At 34.9% G+C, this 23,665-nt stretch overlaps 2 protein-coding genes across 2 annotated transcripts in view; both read left to right on the forward strand.

Annotated features, from left to right (window-relative positions):
- Nucleotides 1-14,419, forward strand: part of LOC121861643 (tyrosine-protein kinase BAZ1B-like) — a 34,506-nt gene extending 20,087 nt beyond the window's left edge. Inside the window, exons 9-25 of the mRNA XM_042359539.1 lie at nt 278-493; nt 971-1,120; nt 2,078-2,194; nt 2,766-2,961; nt 3,568-3,703; nt 4,166-4,370; nt 5,261-5,392; nt 5,562-5,702; nt 6,760-6,854; nt 7,010-7,129; nt 7,760-7,907; nt 8,759-8,888; nt 9,443-9,579; nt 11,164-11,300; nt 12,340-12,442; nt 12,946-12,999; nt 14,381-14,419. Coding sequence (XP_042215473.1) covers nt 278-493; nt 971-1,120; nt 2,078-2,194; nt 2,766-2,961; nt 3,568-3,703; nt 4,166-4,370; nt 5,261-5,392; nt 5,562-5,702; nt 6,760-6,854; nt 7,010-7,129; nt 7,760-7,907; nt 8,759-8,888; nt 9,443-9,579; nt 11,164-11,300; nt 12,340-12,442; nt 12,946-12,999; nt 14,381-14,419 — 2,256 coding nt within the window. The remainder of the gene's footprint in view (nt 1-277; nt 494-970; nt 1,121-2,077; nt 2,195-2,765; nt 2,962-3,567; nt 3,704-4,165; nt 4,371-5,260; nt 5,393-5,561; nt 5,703-6,759; nt 6,855-7,009; nt 7,130-7,759; nt 7,908-8,758; nt 8,889-9,442; nt 9,580-11,163; nt 11,301-12,339; nt 12,443-12,945; nt 13,000-14,380) is intronic.
- A 229-nt stretch (nt 14,420-14,648) lies between these two features.
- LOC121861639 (glutamic acid-rich protein-like) lies at nt 14,649-23,311 on the forward strand. Its single transcript, XM_042359534.1, has 3 exons — nt 14,649-14,690; nt 14,987-15,199; nt 19,097-23,311. The coding sequence occupies exons 2-3, from the start codon at nt 15,047-15,049 to the stop codon at nt 19,271-19,273; spliced, it is 330 nt and encodes a 109-aa protein (XP_042215468.1). The 5' UTR covers nt 14,649-14,690; nt 14,987-15,046; the 3' UTR covers nt 19,274-23,311.
- Nucleotides 23,312-23,665: the final 354 nt, after the last annotated feature.

Here is a 23,665-nt window from a genome sequence, read left to right on the forward strand (position 1 = left end):
GTTAAAGCATTGAGTAAATGTAACAACATATACAGTATGTATTTTGTATGTGGCAATCAAAACATACTGAAAGGCTTATATTTTGAAGTTTAGTTATAAATTATCATTGAATTATCGGCTTCATGTATAATCAGCTTAAAATTTTATAATTTGTGTGTTTTGTTAAATATTTAATGTACTGTTTAGTAATAAAGAAATTGTAGTGGAAATAATTTAAATTGGTGAGTTTTATAATTTATATTGTTCTTAAAACTACTGTACTGTACCTCATACACAGGAGATCCCCAACTCACTGTTTGGTGATGTGGCCATGGTGGTGGAGTTCATCGAGTGCTACCATGAGATTGTTAAAACAGACAAGAAGACATCTATATCTTGCAGTCAGTTGATGCAGGCTTTAGCGGCAGGTCCCAAAGGCTTAAAGTATGTAGCTGAAGTGATGTGCCTCATATTACATCTGATCATCGATGACACTCGAATAGGCTGCACGAAGGTGAGGCACCATTTAAGTTGACTTTTTCCTGTTGTTTATCTATCAAATTTTCTAGCTGCAACAGACAATTTTAACTCACTCTCAGTGAGAGAAGTTCTTCACTTCACGCACTTGTGTATTTTATGACCAATTGATGCCCAAGTAGAAAGTGTTAATAGTGGTGAATACTTAGGGTATTTCTTGTATTCTTCAGTGACTAAAGAACCAATAGGTATTTTATTATTCTTACTTTGTATTGTATAATTTTTGTCTTCCAGTTTGACACCTTTGCTGATTTGTGAGGATGAATGTATCTATAAAAAAAATTGTTGGGTGGTTGATTACTAATGAACTTTGTATTCTACACCAATTGTTAAATTTAAAATTACAGATACAGTACCTAACAAGCCACAAAGGTAAAAACAACAGATGCCTTACTAGTGACTAAAATCAAAATGCCAAGTACCTTACCTTACTAGTTGTTTATTATAATTGCAGGAACTGGGTGTAAAGATCAGTGATTTACCGGTGCATTACCAGACTGCCATTGAGGTTGCTCGTTTGTGCCTGAGGAAACACGATTCCTGCGAGTCAGCCAGCCAACACTCTGATGAAAACACTGATGAGGGGGAGGAACAAAATGAACTGGTGAGACACTGTTCCCTTTAATATGGTGTTCAGGATGTAGACCTTGAGCCTAAGCTGTACAACACTCTTAGTCTAGATGTATAAAATAAAACCTGTCCTGCCATGTACAGGGTGGTCCAATTAAAGTGAACCAGTTTTAGGTTGGCAGCACTGGGTAGGGGTTTGAGTGGGAGGAGGAACCGGGGTGACAGTTGGTGCCGTATGGCTTTAGATTCTGAAAGAGAAGGTGTACTCTCATCATTTCCACGATATCGATGACCTGAAGGCCAGAATTCACCAAGATGTTAATGCCATTTCTCCAGATGTGCTTCGTAGAGTCATGCACAACTTTTGTCAATGACTGCAGCAGTGTATTGTGAAGAGGGGTGCACATTTGGATGACATAACTTTCAAACATCAATAAATATTATTTCCAAAGGTTTTAAGAAACTTGCGAACTGCTTAAATACAGATTTTGTCCATTTCATGATTTTTTATTTTCAACATGGTTCACTTTAATTTGACCACCCTGTATAAGAAGAAAGCCATAAAACATTACAGGTAACCTGGTGCAGTGTAACTCATATTGCTGCTAGTTCTCCTCTTACATATTCTGTTCATAGCTGTCATATTCTATATTCAGAATGCAAGAAAAGAAGGCTGTGTCAATAATTATTAGGTATTTTAGCTAGCTATTTCATATTAGCCTTCTGTTGATCAACACTGTTATTAATTTTATTTAAATAATTGGTTGGATGGTTATGTAGAAAGATAAACAGTAGAATCCTGGTTATCTGGAGTCTGGGCAGCCAGCATCACTCAATCTCATAGGTGCTGGATAACTGGGGTTGTACTTTACATCTTTTAATCTTAATTACATTTATTTGCCCAATGATTTGGTGGAATGTACACTATTGCAAAATATTCTGCTTTCATTGAGTACTGTAATGATGTTTTATACCATCTTATTTATTTCAGTCTGATGGACTTATTCATAAATTGGAATCAAGTGAGTTATATGAACTACAGCCACCAGAGGTCCTTGCTGTACTGAAAGCTCTCTGTCATCAGGCCATCGCCTCGGACACATCATTGGTGAGTATACTTATTGTTATAATAGCCAAGAGTCTTACACAAACTGTGGGGTCATATTGCTATGTCTATTTGTCTCAGTTTATTTTCACCAGTGTAGCCTAATGTGTTTTGTCACATCTTGGAGTAGATTGACTAACATGAGTGCATGACCCTGAACCTAACTGAGTAGTTGTGATAGTGCAGGACAATAAAAATATGGTTACATGTCACCATGCCTTGATGTGAATGATACCCAGTAAATAGGTACAATATTCGGTTTTTCCAAATATTTTAATGTATCATTTCATTTACAAATACCACCTTTGAAGCACAAATGGATGCAAGTTTGAATACCCTGCTTATTTTGGTATTTGGAGCTTCACATCAATGGCATTATTACCACACAATAATCGACCATGTTTAAACAAGCATAATTTTTTTCCTTGAGGTGGTAGAGTTGTTATATCTTCAAATTATGAAAGAGTAGGTCACCTTCACAATTAAAATGATGTATTACATGTTGAGTTTTGAAGAAATTAAATTTTTTGGTCTCTACGTTTACATCTCTATGGAATGACCTTTTGTCTTGTAGGAACACATTGAGGACATTGAGGAGAAAGCCTATATACTCTATAAGGAACGAGCTCAAGTTAAGAAGATGAGTTTGAAGGAGGAGATGGAAAAGAAGCAAGAAAAAAAGAAGGAACGCTTGCAAAAAAAGATGGACAAAACCAACGCCCCTAAGAAGTCTCCAGGCCGTCCCAAGGGTTATAGCCCAAAGAAAAAAGGTATAAATATTTATAGTGAGCTTTACTTTTTTTATGCTTTGTATTTTGATAACTACCCCTTCCCTTTGTTTTAAACACTTCTTTTGTGTCTATTTTGATTTTGTTTATTTTATATTAAGAATCTGATAACTTGGTCAGCATGGAGGTTCTTGTGCACATAGATAAGGTTAAAATATGTATAAGTTTACTAAGCATGCATTAATTCGAAACATAAATGTGGTTTGCATTGAACTTAGCACTCTGTATTTCCTCAAATAATCAAGGGTTTTGAATGGTCATTTAGCATCTCCTGGATATTACATTAATTTTTGTGCTAAGTATATCCTTATGTTAATAATGGCTCCCAAAACTTTATCATTGGCTTCCTTATCCATGCCAGTATTGTCAACTCAAAGGGAAATGAGTAACTGCAACAATAAGTAAGAAAGTGGAGATTTAATTTCATCTTGGTGCTGGTGGATTCATCAGTTTAAGGGAGGGAAGCATTTTGCTGGTAACTGGTGCCATTTTCTGTTTGTTGTATCTGGAAGTATGGCACAGTATATAGAATCTCTTTAGAGTGGAGAATATTTTTTAGCAATTACTGGCAATGCCCTTTTCTTCCAGCTATTACCATAGATAACTTCTATAGTAAGAAAGAGGGAGAGAATTTGGATTTAGCATCAAGAGTTAAGAGGAAGCGGTTATCTCCTGAGGAAATAATTGAAGAGAAGGAGAAGACCCGAAACTTCCTCAGAGAACAGTAAGTAAACCAGTGTGAAATAGAAACATTGCAGAGAACAGGTAAACTGATGTCTGGGGTAGTTCAGGGTATTATCTTACCTTAATTAATCAGTGAACACACATGTATTCATTCCATATCTCAGGGTCACAGTAGTGTATGTCATATGTTAATGACTTGAAATATATAAGCTAATGGACATCTACACTCCCAACACATAGAAGTTCAGGATCTTTTTACATAAGTAGCATTGAAATTTACCTTGATGTACACAAAAAATTAATGAACAATCAAAGGGTTTAATTTATTGACCCTTACCTTACTCCTTGACTCCTTGACAACAGTTTCACTTCTGAAAAAGTTGTCACATATATAATTAAAGGTAAAATGTTTTGGAAAGACATGTTAATTAGTGGAATTTGTATCAACATAAATTAATAAATTTAACTATTAATGGCATTAAATTTTTATTTGCTATTTTAGGAAAATCAAAGAAGATGAAGAAAAGAGACGTGTGTATGTGGTCCAAGAGTGTGAGAAAGTTCTGATGCAGAAGGATTTACTTATTCGTCTGCAGCCCTTAGGCGTAGACCGCAATCATGACCGGTACTGGCTCTTCAACAACACCACTCCTGGGTTGTATGTGGAGAAAGGCTGGGTAGATCCAAACACCACCTACAACATACAGGTAAAATGGTCTTCTTGTTAAGTAATGGGTCTGTTCGGAAATACCCTGTAGTTTTAAAATGAAATTACTATCATGACATTTTGCTACAGAAGATCCTGTAATATTAAGCAAAATTAAAATTTCACATTGCAATTTTCATGATTTGCTCATCATTGCTTCTTATAATTTGAGTACAGTACAGTAAAGCTTCTTAAATCCAGTCCACTTATTTTAAGATTTGTAGATTTGGCTGTACTGTATGCTGATGGTCTAAGAATTGTCTGGAACAGATAAGCAATGGTCTCAATGTGGACTTAATATATCAAGTTTCTTGACTTAAGTAATTTGTGTTATGAAAGTAAGAAGAAGACCAAAAAAGAGATGGAGAGGCAATCAAGTAGTGTCAAAATAGATAATGCCCAAAATTTTCCTTTTGATCAGGTGTTTTTGCAGACAAAATATCCTGAACATTTGGCAATTTCTGGCATCTACTTCTGGGTCATGTACAGTTGCCAGCAAAAGTCCTCCCACAAACTTGCTACACAGGGCTGTGGGAGAACTTTTGGTGGCAACTGTACATGTCTGGTTTATATCTAATACTGCTGCTTTCATCACATTGTGCTAGAACCACAAATAGGAAGAAACAATCATTAATACAAAGAAAATATTGAGAAAATATGTTGAAATTACAATCCCTCTTTTAATGATCCTCGAGTACGTACCTACATGCCAGATACTACCAAGTGGTCGGAATTTTGTTCACAGCTGTACAATGCACTCAATTTGTACAGTATTTGTATGGATGAGCTTGACAACTGATATGAAGTGTAATCAGTAGGGAGATTAAGAATGCAATGTGCTTCATGTCAAAATTAAGATGTACTGTATATGTTGAATTTTTTACTTTTCAGTCTTCAAGTCCAAGCAAACAGCTAAAGAAATCCACACCAGCACGTAATGGTACTCAAGATTCTGGTTCAGATTCAGATGACAAACCTCTTGCTGCTATAAAAGAAGAACTGACTACAGGAAGCCCTACAAAGGTAAAAGAAAGGCCTTTGCTGTTTAATCTTTTCAATCTTCATATAAGAAATGTATAAGTTGAATTTAAAACATTTCAATCTTCAGTTCCAAAATGAAATGTTTCAGTTATATTTAACACTTTTCAGTTTTCAGGTCCAAAATTTATGGGTTGGATTTTATACTTTTCAGTCTTTAAGTCCACACAAACACCAAGCAACTCCAGTCTCAGGCAAGTCAGCACATAATGGTACTCAAGATTCTGGTTCAGATTCAGATGACAAACCTCTTGCTACTATAAAAGAAGAACTCACTACAGGAAGCCCTAAAAAGGTAAATATAAATCCCCTAATCATACCCCCCCCCCCCTTTTATTTTAAGTAAATTTCTGTTCTCATGGTCAAACTCTATTCAGGCTGCATTAGTTGGCATGTGGGCTCTATTTTTTTTTGGGGGGGGGGGGAAGAGTATAACATTTTAAAATTCTAAGGTGGCTTTGAATCTCAGGTCACTCATTGCTGAATCGTAGGTCTTGCATGCATGAAGACTGAAGTATGAAATCCTAAGGTGACAAGATGAAAGACCTGGTTTTCTCACCTCTTTCTGAAAATGGGACTATATTCAATACACTATATACACTCGCTTCATAAAGTATCTGCAAGGAGGGGACCGATGGCTGTCAAAAGAACATTGCGACTCCTGTTGTCTCGGTGGGGTTGTAAAAAAATGTTAAAGATGCTTTTGTAGTAAGTGTACAATTCCTCCAGTAAAAAGGGGGACAGTGGAGTTTTCATTGTACCCATTCCATTTAAAGCCATGTGGACTAGGGGTGCCCTTGCATCAAACCAATGACCCTTAGGACAGGAGGCAGGCATAATCTATTCAGTCACCATACCCTCTCCTTTAAATCCAGTTACAAATCAGTAGGGGTTGAGGTTTGAATATCATTCCATGACTAAGGGGATATGAGATTTGTGAGGCTTCTCTGATAGTTCCAATTGTTTACCTGAACTCCTCATTGGTCAAATGGGATAATTACTAGATCAGTAGTTGACAACCCTGATTCATCTAGGTGATGAGCTGTGTGCAGCAACAGCATTGTTCATGTTGTATGGATGACTTGTTCTGTCACTAAGCAAGGGTAAGATTGCCAGGGATCTTTTTGTTTTTATAGATCTAACAGGTCACTCATCCCGTCCGCCCAACGATAAAGTGGGGTTTACTACTTCAGTCTGTCATTGTGTATGGTTAAATTTTATATTTTCCCTGGAAGAGTTTTGGTGCCCTGAACAAAGACAACTATTTGTGTGTGTTTGTATGTAAATTATGACATTGATGTATCGTTAATCCTTAACCATATTGTATTTTATGATTCGTTGATATTTCACAGCAGGAAAAGATCCCTGGCAGACGTAGGCCTCCAACAGTGGATGAAAATACTCAGACATTCCCTCCAGTTGGACAGAACATGTGGTTTTATTATAAGTAAGTATGCTACATATTTTGTGCATTTTCAGTATAAAAGTCATATTTTTTATGAGTATAATAGTTGAATATTTTTTGAAGTGCAATCAATGAGAAACAAAGCACAGTGGAACAAGATTTAATGTATGGTTATTCTAACAAGTCACTGTTCTCAGGTCTATAGGAGAGGTAGATGAACTGTTGAAGTCTCTGGCAGAGAAGGGAATTCGAGAATCCAAACTGAAACTTAACCTCAGTCAAGTGAGAGCACAGCTGGAAGCCAACTTAACCACAGAGTAAGTGTTTCATGCACAATTATGTCAGTGTTGTGTGTTTGGTTTGTGTTTATATATGTATTAGATGTTTTTAACACTATTTGTGTGTCATATTCGGATACTCACAGACTTAGTATAAAACGGTGGATGTATAATGTAAATTTCTTCTTAACCAGTGAATACCTAATGTAAATGTCTTCTTATATTTGTTAGTGACGTATATTGGTACAACATATAACAAGGCCTCCTTTATATCTATTACATATAGCTTGCGTGCATGATGTTCAGAAGAATTTATGCTGTACCCCAACTGTAGTAGCCTGTGTTCCTTGTTGGCATTAATGTTTTGTTAGTCATATTTGAGTAAAGAATTTGTGTACTACCACCTAATTTGATGGTATGATTATGTTACCATACATAGATAGTTCTTTTAAAACAAGGTCACTTTTGCTTATTATGGGAGGGGGAATATGGGTCATGTTTAATTTTACATTCAGTAATGATTTTACAATAATACAACTTGCTACAGTCGGTAAATTTCATGTAGATGATCGGCTAATGACACATCACTGAAAGAAAGCACATAGTTAAACTATACACCCACGAGCAAGATTCATTATCTTCAAACTTTATTTTATCTCATTTTATCAGATGGACACCCATAGAAGACCTAGAGGACGGAGCCCAACAACTTATCGAGTCGTTGCGTGAAGATATTATTCAGATTGAACGTGAACTCAAGGAGGGTTGGCTTGGTGCAGTTCCCAATCCGGAAGAATGGGAGAAGAAAGCACTAGAGGTGAGGAATGGAGAGTGTTCAAGTGTTGTTATAGCTGGCCATCTTGCATTTGTCATCACTGAAACATCTTTAGACTTCTCAAAACACTTTGTAATGTTAGGAAGTTTGCTCAGAGTTGGTGTTTAGAATTTGAGTCAAAGTAGCAGACATTTTTCCCTTCATTCATTGTCGTTCAATCATTCTTTTGGCTGTAAAAGATGTTTTGTTAAAATACTCCCCATTCACAAGTTCCCAGATCTGGTTTACCCATTTCACACAAGCCTTCGTTGTTCTCTCTTTCTCCCATCCACACTTGAATTGTATACTAATACTCTTAACTTAGCTCTCCCTTAGCATTTTCTAAAAGTCCATTTCAATCTTTTACAGCTACCTCTGTAGTGGGTTGGACATTTAACTTGCTGAAATAAAATTTCATATAGTATATTCATATTTTAGAATTAGATATTAGCATTAAAAAATTGCATGGTGATTTAAGTATATCTCAGTTATGTTTGCAATTAATGAACTCATTTCCATGGTTTGAGTGATTACAATTGGTTGGTCATTGTATGCATTCGACTTTTGTGAATATCTTTTACCTTCTGTTTAATTTTACACCACTTAAACTTAGAAAAATATAGTTTTGCTGCTCTCAGACCTGACTGGCTCCAAGTTTCTTTTTAGAATATATAACTGGGATCATGATGATTCATAGCTATCATATACAGGCTTGTTTTTATTTCCCTGACTGAGTTGTTTTGGGGGATGTAGTTGTCATGATGTTTGACCTTAGACATAAAAGGGTTTGATGTATGATATTTTTGTGTTTTAACTGTTGTGCTCTCAGATTAAAAGGATAACTTTCTTTCCAGGCAACAACCTTGCAGGAGCTAGGGGAGTGCCTGTTAGAGGCACAAAAATATATGCACTTCAAATACCTGAAGGGTATAATGCAGCCCTCCAAAAAACTTTTGCCTTCTGAAAGCCTTGATGCACCACCTGGTAAGTTGCAGGTCCTTTAAGATAAATTTTGTAGAAAACCTCTTATTTCATTATATAATTTGGTACACAGGTATCAAAAATTCAATACTAAATGCATATTAACGTGCCAGCAGCCCACTGGGAAAAAACATGAACTTAATTGGGGGCCTTGATATGAGATACATAGTATTATAATTGAAAAGTAATCTATCACTAAGAGACAATCTGTGCAGACTGTTTGTGGTGCAGGAGGGAATTTCTTCCTCCTCTAGCTTGTCATGCAGGTGTGTAGGAGGATCAGTGATTTTAATTAGTGGAATCAAGAATAGATTATTACCAGTTATACATTGGTGTCTAGAGGGCACATAAACTAATCTGTTTTAATTATGAGAAATCTTGCTTCTACATTCAGGATGAAGATAGTCATATTATCACCTGATAAGCTGTTTTACTAGTTTTACCTCAAGACTAATATTGAATTTAGATATATTTGCTATTTTAGTTGTTTGAAGATCTATGTTTATTTTACAAAAAAAAAAAGACCTATTTGATAATGCTTTCTATTATTTGTACAGAATATGAGGAGTTCGATAGCCCTGCGGTACACCACTGGCGAGATGCTGTGGTGAATTGCCAAACATTTTCACGTATGCACATGCTAGTGGGCATGTTTGATTCCTGTATCAAGTGGGAAAAATCTATTGCAACTAAGGTTAGTCCCTCATTGATTTGTCAATTGGCATTTACAGATTGGTAGAACCATAGTTATTCGGAGTCCTGGTAAGCATCAAATTCAACTAACGGCACTAAAATGAAATAATAATCAAAATCACCTAGTGTCGTAAGTTTGAATAACACGCACAACAAGGATGAGCTGCCATATTTATTGCTATGATGAAGAATAAAATGGGTACATAGCATATCATAAAATACGATAGCACATATTTTATGTATGAAAAATACCTCCTTCCACACTCAAACCATTCTCTGGGTGACATGACACAGTTCAGCCAGGTAGTCACTCAACTGATTCACAGATGTGTGGCTGCTGCATTGTGTGTATGCTATGACATCAATTCAGGAGGGAGCGTGGCCATGCAGTTCTAGCCCACTGACTCCACACACATCTATGCTTTTCTTATTTTATAGGTTTATATTTAATTTTTTTGTTTCTGTGCCACTTTAGAGTATTGTAATGATTTTTCCACAACTTTTACAGTTTCCTAGCTAGTAGCAATATACATGGTGGCTGGACTGGTGTTTTGGCAACGCAACTATATCCCACCGCCTCCTCACATACACATCCATGCCCTTCATATTTTTTTTTTTTTTTTTTTTTTTTCTAAGCTACATCATTTATGTAGAGTGGAGGGAGTGTTAAAGAAGTCAATTATTCTGAAATACGAATTTGCAAGGTTAGCCTGTAGCACTGCATTGTAGAATTTAGTGGGGATCCTAAGAGTGAGGTTCAACTAACCAGAAAATCTCACTATCAAGCATCACTTAATCCCTGTAGGTGCCAGATAACCGGGGTTCTACCGAGTAATATTATTTTGCTCTGTAATTGGACTTTTAGAGTGGAGGAAGTAGGTGGGGATGGCAGTCATTCGCAACAGCAGAACCTGTAGTATAAATTTCTTAAGACCTACCCATGTGCATAATTACCTTAACTCAGGTAAATTAATATAATTCCCATATCAAAAGGGATACTGTATATATATACAGATTTTAATTCAATCTAATCACTTGGAATAAAATTTATCTGGAATACAGGATGTTAGAACCTGAAAAGGATATTTGGAATGATGTATCATATAATCAAGAATTTGCATGCATTACCATAGTGTAAACTGCTGCAGTTTTTATAAGAAGTTGATATCTATATGCAAAGCCTTATTAATCTGAATATTGTTACCCAGTTAATGTGACTTACTCTTCCAGAAATGCAAAGTTTGTCGGCACCAGAACACAACTATCCCCTTAGCAATATGTGAGAAATGTGAGGTTAGCTATCACTGGAATTGTTTGCGACCACAGCTAAGGGAGGAGCCACCAGAGCCTTGGTTGTGTCCAGGCTGTCAGCCAAAACGAAATAGTCGATTAGGGAGACATATGGTAAGCAAGCTTATAATTATTTAACATAGTTTGATTTTACATAATCACAATGTTATGGTAGAATATAAAACAAAATGATTGCAGATGTGAAAAAACATTTGTTTGCAAGAATTTTATTGAAATTTGTGGATTAGTAGATCATTAGAAGCTATAATACAGTTTGAACATTATCTTTCAACAGAATGATGATGGAGATTCCGGTGAGAAGGAGAAGATATGTAGAGTGTGTGAACGTGGCTTAGGCTTAATCTTCTGTTGTAAGTGTCCTGCTGCATATCATTCTGAGTGCCATGATCCACCCCTTCAGACACGGGCCAGGTCAGTATCACCTTGCAGTGGGAACTCTTTGATTTGAAACCGGTATTACAGTGCTAATCTTTGCTGTTCAGCTCTATAAAGTAACAAAGAGTTAGTAAAACAATTTAATATAAACAATGTACAATGAAAGACAAAAGCCGTGTTGTGAAATTTGGTGAAAACATATGCTGAAGGGCTAAATTTTTGGTGCGCTCTGCCTTGTGGTAGGGCTCTCATAATGTTTCACGAGTTATATTTAATCTTCGGACAAATCCGCGACACGACTTTTGTCTTTGATTGTACATGTACTAAGAAATTTTATTATTCCTTATTTGGATTTTCTCTTAGATGATAATAGTTTAACTAATTGTACTCAATTGTCAACCTTCAATCACCATTGATGTTTAGTTAAATAAACATCTTAAAGTAGTTTTTTTTTTTCTGGTTCCACTCCCCATTTGAAGTTTATAGACAAATATATCTCTAAAATTAAATGGTACACCATTTCATGAACAGCTGATCCCAAACTCATAAAATACCAACTCCCATATTATTAAACAACATCTTCCCTTGAAGAGGGTCATCGTGTTTCACACCACCCCGTTAAGTACAGTACAGTATTGCGATGTCCCTCAGGACTCATTTAGTTTAAAACTCAGGTTGAAACACGATGACCCTCTTCAAGGGAAAATGTTGTTTAATAATACGGGCGCAAGAGTCAACTGTAAATGAACTACAGTATTTAAATATGAATTAATTAAAATTACCAGTCTTCAGAATTTTTATCCACTTTGCTGGTCCATCAAGTTGAAAAGTTTGGGATTCACTTATTTAGGGTATTTCATCACACCCAAAATCAGTTAAGTTTTTGATAATATGTAGAATTGATAGTACACTGTACCAGAAGAGAACACTCATCTTAAAGGAATATGACTTAATTACATTGAATCAAAGGACAGTATGTGCATGCATCCTGTTGTTTCTGGCCACAATGCATTAAGTGAGAAAATTCTTTAAGATTTATTTTTTAAATTGATTAAATGTTGGATTTACCTTACAGGAAAGACTGGGCATGTGTGAACTGTAGTAATACAAGGAAAAAGAAGAATGCCAGAAATTATAACGCTAGAGTTCATCATGAGGAACTAAGTGAACAGGAAATGGTAAGTAGCCCAATGTAACTAGTTTTGTGTACACCAGTTTGTCATGTTTGGGATTATTGTCATAGAATCTTTGTAAAGACCATTGTGGAAAGTATTTGTATTAACAAAATTGTTTACCTGGTGGTAAAAAGTTCTAGGTATGTTAAATGATCAAGATATAACATTTGGTATATATGAGGATGAAGATCGTAATTTTAGATCTTTGTGTTGTGGTCTCATTAGAACACCAGGAATAAGATTTTTTATTTTTTATTTTAATATATATTTTTTTTTTTATCGGGGCTGGAGAGTGCCAATAGAACCTAAAGTAGGTTTGGGAAGGATTTTTAGTTTATAATATATATATATACCTGTATACAGCCAGCATATTACATTAATACAGATTGGTTTATTTAAGCTCATAATAAACTAGTTCAATTAAAATAATTTTATTTATAATATACTTTCAGTAGGTTCAGTTGTTTTTTTATTTAAAGTGTTAATATATATTGGTAATGTTCTAGATTCTAGAAGCTTTCAGAGCCACAGAGACGATTTTTGAAGGTTTCCAAGAACTGGTGTGCATATGTATAAGGCATGGATGACCTTGTGCTGTATGATTGATGTGTAAAGTAAACCTCTGGCAGTGAAGTGCACATTTTTTTTTTTTTTTTTTTTATACCTGTATATAAAATGTTGTTACTCAGGTGGTCCGGTACTTGCCGTTTACGTGTGTGTGTGTGTACTTTCCTTCCTTTTCTAAATAGGATGGGTGTGATATTATTTGTAAAGGGAGATCTTTCTTTCTTCCTAGATCCTTGAAACCAAAACCAAAGCCAAAGCTTCTATAAAACCCACTAAGAAGAAGAGTAAATCTGTTGAGAGACATAGCATTGTCAGTCACATTAGGAGTGGAGGAAGAAATCTCAGATGCACCTCTCGGAGAAAATATAAGGAATTGGAAGAAGATGACGAGGATGAAGAAGACGAAGAAGAGGAGGATGAGGAAGACGACGAAGAAGAAGAATACAACTTTGAGACCAGAAGTAGTAACAGGTACGTTGACTTGGTCCTATAACACCTGTAATTATGTAGGTTACTGTAGAGATGTTCACTTTATGATTTTCTCCACTTTTTCTGGAAGTCTTTGGTTAGGTGGTTCAGATATCTTCTTTGATATATTTCTTATACTTAGCCCTTAAACACGAACATTTTATGTTACAGGGAGTTCTGCTATAACGCGTGTTTTGATAACGCGAATTTGCTCTAACGCGATTTATGAATTCGGAACAATATTTGTATAACGCGAACGCTTGTTTGCTATAACGCGATTTTTGCTTACTATTTCTCCAATTTTGTGGTATTAACTGTGAATATGGTAAAGAAGAATATCTCCAAAAAGCGCTCTGATGATAGAATTCCCGGTGATTATCGTAAAAGAAAGGATATAACACTTGAAGAGAAGCTCAATGTTATCAACCTCAAAATCACCCTTCTCCCCCATCAAGTTACATTCATATTTTTTCAAGGTAAAGTGTTAAATTTACTGTATGATTTCATTATTAGATATGAATGTAACATTTATTTAGACTGTGCTATCCTTTGTGTTAGGCTAAATACTAAATTTTTTCGATTTCGAGTAATCTGCACCTAACCCTATTTTCTCCATAAGCCCTGTTATTTCTATTACGCGATTTTCTATAACACGATATTTTACAAGAACACAATTATCGCGTTATAGCAGAACTACCTGTACTTGCATTCTAATTTTACGCACATGGGGATGGAGTAGGGAATCCTGAGTCACTGATTGAGGGTAAGTAAGCTGTTTGAGTATATAGGGCAATCCTCTTTCTCTCTTTTATTGCCTGTATTTTTCTGATATCTATATGAGTATCCTCCATTGGTGAAGGTATATACAATACTTGGGCTTGACAATGGCTTAAAACTCTTACACAGGCGGAGTACTCGGAGAGCGACCAGCAAGAAGAATTATAGAATTGTAAGTGACGATGAAGAGGAAGACATTACTGAACAAGAGGAAGGGGACGAAGAGGAAGAGGAAGAAATTTTGGAGCAAGGAGAAGAGGAGGAAAATGTGGAGGAAGATGAAGAAACTAATGAACAAGAGGAGGATGAAGATGCTGAACAAGAGGAGGATGAAGATGTTGAACAAGAAGAAGATGAAGAAATTAATGAACATGAGGAGGATGAAGAGGAAGATAATGTAGGGCACGAGGAGGAAGAAGAGGAGGAGGAGGAAGACGAGGTGAGTTTATAATGTATACATAAAGTACACATGTGAACAGAAATAATTTTTTTATTTTTGTCAAAGAAATATAATTTGGGTTTATCTCGTGAAACACATCATTGGTCCATGGATATAATTAGGTAAATGTATAGCAGTTGGCAAACATGAGCTAGAGACTAGAAAACAATTTATTGTGTCACCAACAAATAAAGAAGTACAAGGTTAACATGCATGAATCAACGCACTTTGATTGGAGAAAACGATTTTATTTTGTCATTGTGTAATTATAAAGTTAGAACATTTATGACTTGCAGTACAAGATAAGTGACTTGTGCACACACTGTGGATTAGGATCAGGCGTGAAAGGGGCTCATATGCGACTCCTGCCATGCATGACCTGTGACATTACTTTCCATCCTGGTTGTGCAAGTGAGGTTATCAGCAGCAAGAATACAATCACGTATCAGTGTTATAAATGCTTAAGAAATGGCAGCAGTCCATCCAAGTCTCCCATGAAAAAGGCTAAGGTAGTGTGTTTTAGTTACACTGATGTTTAACTATGCTCTCTTGGTGGTGGTAGGGGTAGGTACAGGGAGTCCTCGGTATACGTCTGGGTTAGGGACCAAAGTTGTGCGATTCAAAGCTAAACGAAGTTAAGAATACATGTAAATACAGGGAACCATTAGAGCATTTATGTTACTGATGAGGTGCAAAGCATGACAATATCTCCCATAAGACATAATGTGATACGATAGGAATAGGGACTGGATTTTTAAGTAATTTAATACTTATATAATAGAAACAAGTATTTGATATTATTTAGTAATGACTCAAACAGAAAAGTAATTATAGTGCAAATACCACGATTTTTATTGCAAAAAGCACATTATTTTAAACAAGATTTAACCTTAACCTCTCGCCTTGTTTATTATGTTTCATAACATCCAAATTAATATCCAGTGTAATACTCATTTGCCTTTTCATCTCTTCACCACCTGCACTACACTTGTCACTCATTATTGAACGATTGCAAGGATAAATCCAGATGTAGTCGATACTGAATGTGAAGCTCAACCATTACCCACAGCATGATGGTACACAATAGGACAGAGAAATGTTTAGAAGGATGCTGCTACAGTCAAAGGAAAAAGTTGCATTACACTTACTGTGCCTTATGTTCTGGAACCCATGATGAAGAATTTTGAGTAAAGTTTTCCAGTCAGACTCGAACCTCTAAGTTTCGCTGTCACTTTTACCCATGTATTTCATTATAGGTTTTGGAACATAACACTAGGGGGAGTGTAACATGACTTTTTTCTTTGACTGTGCTTGGTGCTAGATGGCGGCAAAGTTTGGGAAATTCAAGTTCCGAGTTGAAAGAAAGATCAAATGATGTTAATCCAGGGAATTTTTATGTCAACAATGTACAGCATGACGACTTATAGCGGGGACCCCCTTTATTTGTATGCAGTATTTAGTGTGCGTTATGTGTATTGATCTTGAATATCCATGAAATGGTCTTATGGAAATGAACCCCAATGTTGACAGAATTGAGGTTAAAATTCCATCTCACTTTTTGAGATTGAAAAAACATGTAGCTGTCTCTCTTATATTTTCTGTAATTTCCATATTTACTAGGTCCATTAGTCTGGACACCATAGCTACTAGTTTCCCTCTTTTTCATTGTACCTCCATGCTGGATGGTCTCTTGCAGTCACTTGTCAGGTTCCTAACTTTGTCATTTCTTACAACATCTCCTCAAGTCTACCTTCTTTAATAAGGCCCCAATTCATGTTTACCCCAAGTATCTGAAGAGTTAATAGCCATATGGGGCTAGACATGTACTGTAGTTACAAATTTGGAATTGAATTAACAAATGACAAATATTGCCTGACAATCTAGGATATATAAAGTTTTAATGGTTAACCCATTGGACCCAATAAATGCAGTACAGGGGGCTCCCCCAAATTCGCGGGGGTTAGGTTCTCAAAATAGCCGCGAATCGTCAAATCTGCGAATAACATTTACGGACCCGGGGACATTTTTACTTGTGTACAAAGAAATGTACATTCCCTTTGTGTTTGCTCTTAGGACAATTTTTTTTTTTTCGTTCTTTAGTAATAAAGCATGGTCTTGAGGGTAGACTCGCCTTTTTAATAAAAAAATTTATGATTATTTGTGAGAGTATTTTCTCATTATTATTAATTTGTATGTATTTTGTGTATGTGTGTGTGTGTGTGTCTACACATATATACAATACAGGAAAAGGAAATTACTGTCTCCAGAACGAATGGGTCCCTGTCCCAGTTGTAAAAATGACAGCAACTTTAAAACTACCCACAGACATTCTTGGGTACATCCAGGGTGTCATCCACGAATAATAGAGGACCGCGAAATTAAAATCTGCGAACTTGGGGGGGGTCCCCTGTATATTACTTTAGTCCACATCTTTCAAAAAGTGTTCCACTTTGCTGAAATGCTCCCCAATTCTCCCTCTCCCGTTCAGCAGATGGCAGAGTCCGTAGCTGTTGCCATATGGTAATGTGGCGAACCACCGCCTCCCACACTGTGATGCATATATTTCTCAGATATTTACTTGTGCACATTTAAATCTGGTTATTTAATTTGTTCTGCCTATATTACCTTCAAATGTTTTTCTTATGTTGTAGTGCAAATAATAATTGAATAATTGTTTGCTTTACTTGAAATCAAAGGATATAAGAAAATAAATTTTTATGAAATATTACCTGAGTTGATTGTAAATACAGTACAGTAATTTAAATTTTATTATTTTGGCATTATATCAAAACAAATTTTGCTTATGATCCTAGAGTAATATTTATTTATTTATTTTTTATACTTTATATAATAATACTTGAAATAGTTTTGGCCAATGTGTTTATCATAAAATGAGGAATCCATAAATACTTCAATTTAATTTTTACGTAAATTTTTACTTCATAATTTTTTCCTTGTTGGTAGATTTTTATTTATTTATTTTTTTATTTTTTTTATTTATTTTATTTTATTTTATTTTATTTTTTTAAGAAATATTAAGGCCAAATATGGAAATGTGGCTTTACATTGATAAAAAGGTAGTAAAAAAAATATATACTGTACATATATTTTCATAAGTTGCTGGAGAATTGATGTACCTTGGGAGTTTAACTTAAAAATGAAATACACATCCAGAGGGTTAAGGGATCATGTCACTATTTTCTTTTGTCTATACATCAGTCCAGTATTTTGTGTCTGAAGTATACTTATGTAGTATAGGAATTCAAATAACCTTCATACTACGTGTGTGTATAAGTGACACATCAGGTACTAAATCTAGTAAAAAAAATTTCTACAGCTTTTGCCGATAAAGTTTCAAAGATCAACCAAATTCTCTTTATTGGTAACATCAATCACCATCACTGATATCTTATTTAAGTTGGTTTGGGTTGTAGCAGGTTAGGAATTTATACAGTTTGCAGTTGTTGGGGGATGACCTAAAGTCTGATGCCACAATATGATACTAAGCATCATTCAACACTTTAATATTAAAAATTAATTTTAAATGGAATGTATCTGTTGTGAAAAGATTAAGAATGCAGTCTTATTTTATCAACTTTAATTGTCATATTCTTTGTAAGAAAGAGACTACAATTTTATTTGATGCTACCAGTGGACTTTGCCTCTGTCATTGAAAAAGTGAGATGACAAGCTTTTAAAAAAATTTGGGTGGCTCACTAGTGTTATACAGGTTGTACCTCTCTAGTCCGGCATTCTGTGGTCTGGAAACTCCCATGGTCCGGAACGATTTTAGTTTGCCCAGTAGCCCACATCCCTGATGTAACTCAAATGTAATTTTAGTTACAGTACCATCACTTCACATTGGAATCAAAATTATGGTAGCATTAAAGGTAAATTAAATATATTTTAACCGTAACGTATTACTTTTTCTTATTTATTTATTTCCTATCTTATGTTTTTATGCTTTATGTGGGGTGTTTCGGGGGTGAATTTCCATGGTCCGGCACCGGTCAAGTCCCGAAGTTGCCGGACTAGAGAGGTACAACCTCTAACTGACATTCTGTACATTAAGTCGTCTTAAACTAAATTCATGTGAATACTGTACAGGCATATTTTTCGGTTCACTATCCCTGAATAGTGTTTTATTCTGTTATGGCATCAACATCTACTGTATGTAGTTATTGGGTATGTCAGTAGCTATGGCTGGTGCAGTAGTGGTAGAAACAACAGTTATAGTCGGTGATAATTTACATTAGGATGACCTCTAATTACAAATTTATGTTTATTGTTGAATAGTAATTTCCATGGGTTTAGTCTAATAGAATCTGAGATAATACTACAGTATATTGGCATTGTCTTGTAAGAAAAAAGTTATTAAATTCTGATCTTGATTATGGTCTTTGTAGGTTAATGAAGACAAGGAAAATGAAGAAGGGGATGAAAATGGACCTGAAGAAGAGGAGGAAGAGGAAGATGAAGAAAATGAAGATGGAGAACAAGAGGAAGAGGAGGAGGAGGAAAATGAAAAGGATGAGCAGGAGGAAGATGATGATGATGATGGTGAAGACAGTGAAGATGAGTAATTTTCTTGTTCTGATCAAGAGCTTTTATAAAAAATTAAACACTTTGAAATAACAAATGGGACTAAGTTGCTATTGATATCCTATGAATATGCATCTTAACATTTTACAGTTTGAGCATCTCTATTTTATCTCAGCACCACGAGGGCTATGTAGTTTGTACTTAGATGCTACTTCAGAATTCTCCTGTTCACGAAGAGTAAACTTTATGAGTCTGGATATTTAAGGATGAAGATTGATAATAATTTTGTTAGGCGCTTGCTTGATGGCTGTTAGGTGTAGTAGTGCACATTTACAGTGATCATTTGCAATAGTTCAAAATCCTAAAAACTATTACTTGCAATCTTCTTGTACTGATACAGGACTTCGTTCGTGTTAGAAGGTCAAGAGGAAATGATAAGTACTGTATATGTTTATATCAGCTGGCAAAGTTATTAGGTTATAAGAGATTTCAAGATCTAATTGTTATTTAAATATACCAGGATGGGAACAATTGACCACATCAGTTTTGTAGGAATGGGTTTGATTTCTCTAAGTGGAATAATTCATTGCTAATGCATACTTTTTGCTTAGAACATTTTGTTCAGACCAATTCTGATGATATAACATAAAGAGTGAACTATCCCAATTTAACATTCCATTGAAGGGTGAAACAAATAAAAAAAAGTCCATGAAGGCATCATTGTTAATGAATAGGGTAGCTACACTTGTAATTAACAATTGATGTCAAAATGCTCATTCATCAGTTAATCCTAGAAACACCCTCCATATCTTAAATGTGGCTCTTAAATATTGCTTCCATTCTAGAGGTAACTGCAGAATTTTGTGTTACCCCTCCTTCCCATTTGTGTGATAAACTTCGGTAGTATCAAGTGATGGGTTCAGGAAGGGTATCAGCTTGATAAACAGTTGAGCTTGGATCTGATATTTTTCTTGTGAAAAGCTTATTTATAGAATGCATCTATTTTGTGATACTGATGTATATATGTATTTCCTATTTATTCAAGTAACTCTGTGTCTTGGTGGACTGCCAGCACCACTTTGTCTAGTTTCCATAAATAAATCAGTTATGTAATTATTATTGGATACTGTGACCTGGACGCTAAAATAGATATAAGAAATAAGAACCAGCCCAAACTCGGAACTCTACGTATGTATGATAGCCCAGAAAATTTTGTTGGCTCCAGATAATAAAATCTTGATTCGTGATATACAGCACTGTATATCCAACACTGCATTAAGTGACTGGACAAGTAGCACCATGATCTGCTGCAGGTTATTATTAACATAATATAGTTTGCTTCATCTTATTTATGTCTTATTATAATTTTTATCGTTGAAAGACAAGATAAAGCAAAGTGATCAGACAGTATTTCTGACTTACACTTTTACTGAATTATAAATTAATGGCAAAGTTGATTTGAAATAAGTAGAGTATAATCCAGAAAATCAGTGAGACTAGATGAATAGTTTTACTGGTTGTTAGAGAGTAAAGGAGATCTCTCAGGCGTAATAGCTGGGCTCCGTCTGTGTCTTCTTTGATTAAACTAAGGGTTTTGAGGTCGAGGTAGATGTATCTGTTGTACGAACAGATTGACTGGTTATTTAGAAGAGGGTGTAAACTGTTGTAATATGGTAATACAGCAGATAAAACAAATTCAGGGAGACCAGATTACAGTGTATGACTTGCATTGTTACCACATTTTACCATGATATATTTGCATTTATGCTTATTTACCTTTAACCACATAAACACAGACATTCATATATGCAAGCACCCATACACACACACATAAACAGAACATGCATGCACTTAAATATCCTCTGATTTTGGAATAAACGTGAATATCATAGTGTACAATTTCCAGTGATAAAAAATGTGATTAAGCAGATGTCAGGTGTGTGATGCACATACTTAAAGCAGGGAATCATCTGGATTTTGTTTTATGTTTATGCATGCCTCCCCTGATAATACTATACAGAATAGGCATACAGTATTGATTTTGAATTAGTACTGATGTGAAATTACAGGGGTCAGAACTTATACTCATTTGCCTGCTATTTCCATGTTAAGCCTTATTCAGAAGGGTACAAATTCTTACCTTGTCTACTGGGTGAATAAAAAACTGTGTATGCTAGATACAAAATTTTCTGATAGAATTATAGAACTGGGTTGAAGCTATGTTGCACAAAAGCAAAAAATGTATGTGTCCTTTTTAGAATAATCTCGGCTGATGAAATTTAGGTCAGAATGGTAAATTTTCTGACAATTATTCTGTTAGTCACTAAAAAAGTCAATAAAGTTTCGACCCCTGATAATACATTATTTTTATTGCTAATGATCTTGATAAGGAAGTGTCAAACTCATGAAGTACAGTTCAGTATATGTTTTTAGCAATTTTGTCCCTCTGTTGACTTTGGACTATCACTTGTTCCTTGTGTTTGCAAGAAATTTTGTCTTGTGTGTAAATTTATTATGTTGGGAAATAGTACATTAGTGGTTATTATAATTTAATTCTTTAATTTGGAAGAATTTACTGGATTTAGTATTATGCCAATTATCATTTAGAACTGTGAAGCAACAAAAAGTACTCGCAGGTTGGACACCAACCAAAAGTTTTTTCATCCATCTCAAGAAGGCTGTAATATTGCCTCTGGCTACAGTGTGTTGTTCCTGGGTGGTCGGCGCTTCATATTTTTAAGTGCAAATGTAAAGTGGTAATTGTAAATTGTTTAATAATAAAAGTTATTTTTGTTATGTTACAATAGGCCACATCTTGTACTGTATTAACTTTATGTGAAACTCATAATATGCTATGAACAGCTACCTATGTCAGTTTGTAAATGCTATTAAATAGTTGCTTTGTAAAATATTCCCAAAAGAGATGATGTAATTGACCTGATTATTATTATTACTTTATATATATATATATATATATATATATATATATATATATATATATATATATATATATATATATATATATATATATATATATATATATATATATATATATATATATATATATATATATATTATACAAGTTTTACCAAATGCAATATCTGTGACTGATGTAGTCCAATTTAAATGAGAGATTCTACTGAGGACTAATTTGATCACTGAAAGAATGATGTTCCTGTTTTGCAAGATTATGCATATTAGCAACTTTGAAGTAAATGCTTGGAGATTCTGCATCAACTTCATTGAATTGTTTGTGAACTAGACTTTGAGAAGTGTTTAATATTTTATTATGATCCATGACTGCTTCTAGGAGTGCTTATGACTTTTCCTACAATATGACCCCTGGCTCCCTATTATGTATTTGTGTGGGGCACGGAGGAGCTCCAATATGTTCCATGACTGGACAGGTGTGCTCTATAATACAGTAACATATGCTAACCAGACCCCATATTGTTCTTGGGTTGTGTGGGTCAAACCTCATTCTACTTAATGTGATTAGAATTATGTTATGCACAAGATATTTTTAAATCTGTTACAGTTGTATAGAATTTTTTTTTTTTTGGGTACAGGGGTAATAGGGCAACCTCTAATGATACCTTACTTGTGTTGTAACATCCACGACTTAAAGTGTATAATATTTGGAGAACAGTATTGTAATTGTTTTGGTAAAGTATCAGCTAGGACATTGATATTTTGTTCTATCCCTTGGAACTTGGGAAATGGCATTTATTATGAATGGGATAAGTGTCAGACCCAGTAGTTAAATGTTCTCAGTTCTAATCTTTCTGAACAATTAAATAGAGCTATTTTGTAAGTCATGATAAGTAGCATGGAATACTCTGAACTTTTACCAGCTTGGAGCTTAATGTAATAAGTATATTCAGATTTTGTAATCATCAATAGCTTTTTTTTTTTTTTTTCAGCAACATGGAACTTTTGGTCCTGTATGTTTCATTAAGTACATTGTAACCTTTATTCATTATGTTAGAATATTTGATGACCTGTTTTAGCTAATGATTGTCAAAAGTTTTCTTCATCACTCATAACTGCAGAACCCAAAAAGATTTTCTTCAGCAGCACTAGCTATTTTCTTTCTTTCCAAGAGAATATGGAATATTTTTCCTCTTGCCTGATCAAGATTTTTTTTTGTGCAGAGAAAATAATATAAAGTATTTTGATTTTATTTTTTTAGTTTTACAGAAAAATTTCTTTACTTTGTTAATTGGTTGGACTCTGTTGCTCATAGCCTAACTTCGTGCATTTTGTTGATGGGGAGGGCTAAATATTGCAGTACATATGCTATAATTTTATATTAATCAGTCATACATGCATTTGACATTACTACTATGGTTGTTTCCTTTGACATTTCATTATTTTAGCAACATCACATGTGCCAGGCAGTTTAGAACTGACACAATGCTCCACTTCAGGCT

This window comes from Homarus americanus, unplaced genomic scaffold, assembly GCF_018991925.1.
Source record: "Homarus americanus isolate GMGI-L3 unplaced genomic scaffold, GMGI_Hamer_2.0 scaffold9847, whole genome shotgun sequence".
Taxonomy (NCBI): Eukaryota; Metazoa; Arthropoda; class Malacostraca; order Decapoda; family Nephropidae; genus Homarus; species Homarus americanus.

What these genes read in the sequence shown, in the direction of transcription:
- LOC121861639 (XM_042359534.1), top strand. Translation starts at nt 15,047, where the DNA reads ATGCGACTCCTGCCATGCATGACCTGTGACATTACTTTCCATCCTGGT. An exon ending in CTCCCATGAAAAAGGCTAAG is followed by an intron (nt 15,200 to 19,096) that starts GTAGTGTGTTTT and finishes TGGTCTTTGTAG; the next exon opens with GTTAATGAAGACAAGGAAAA.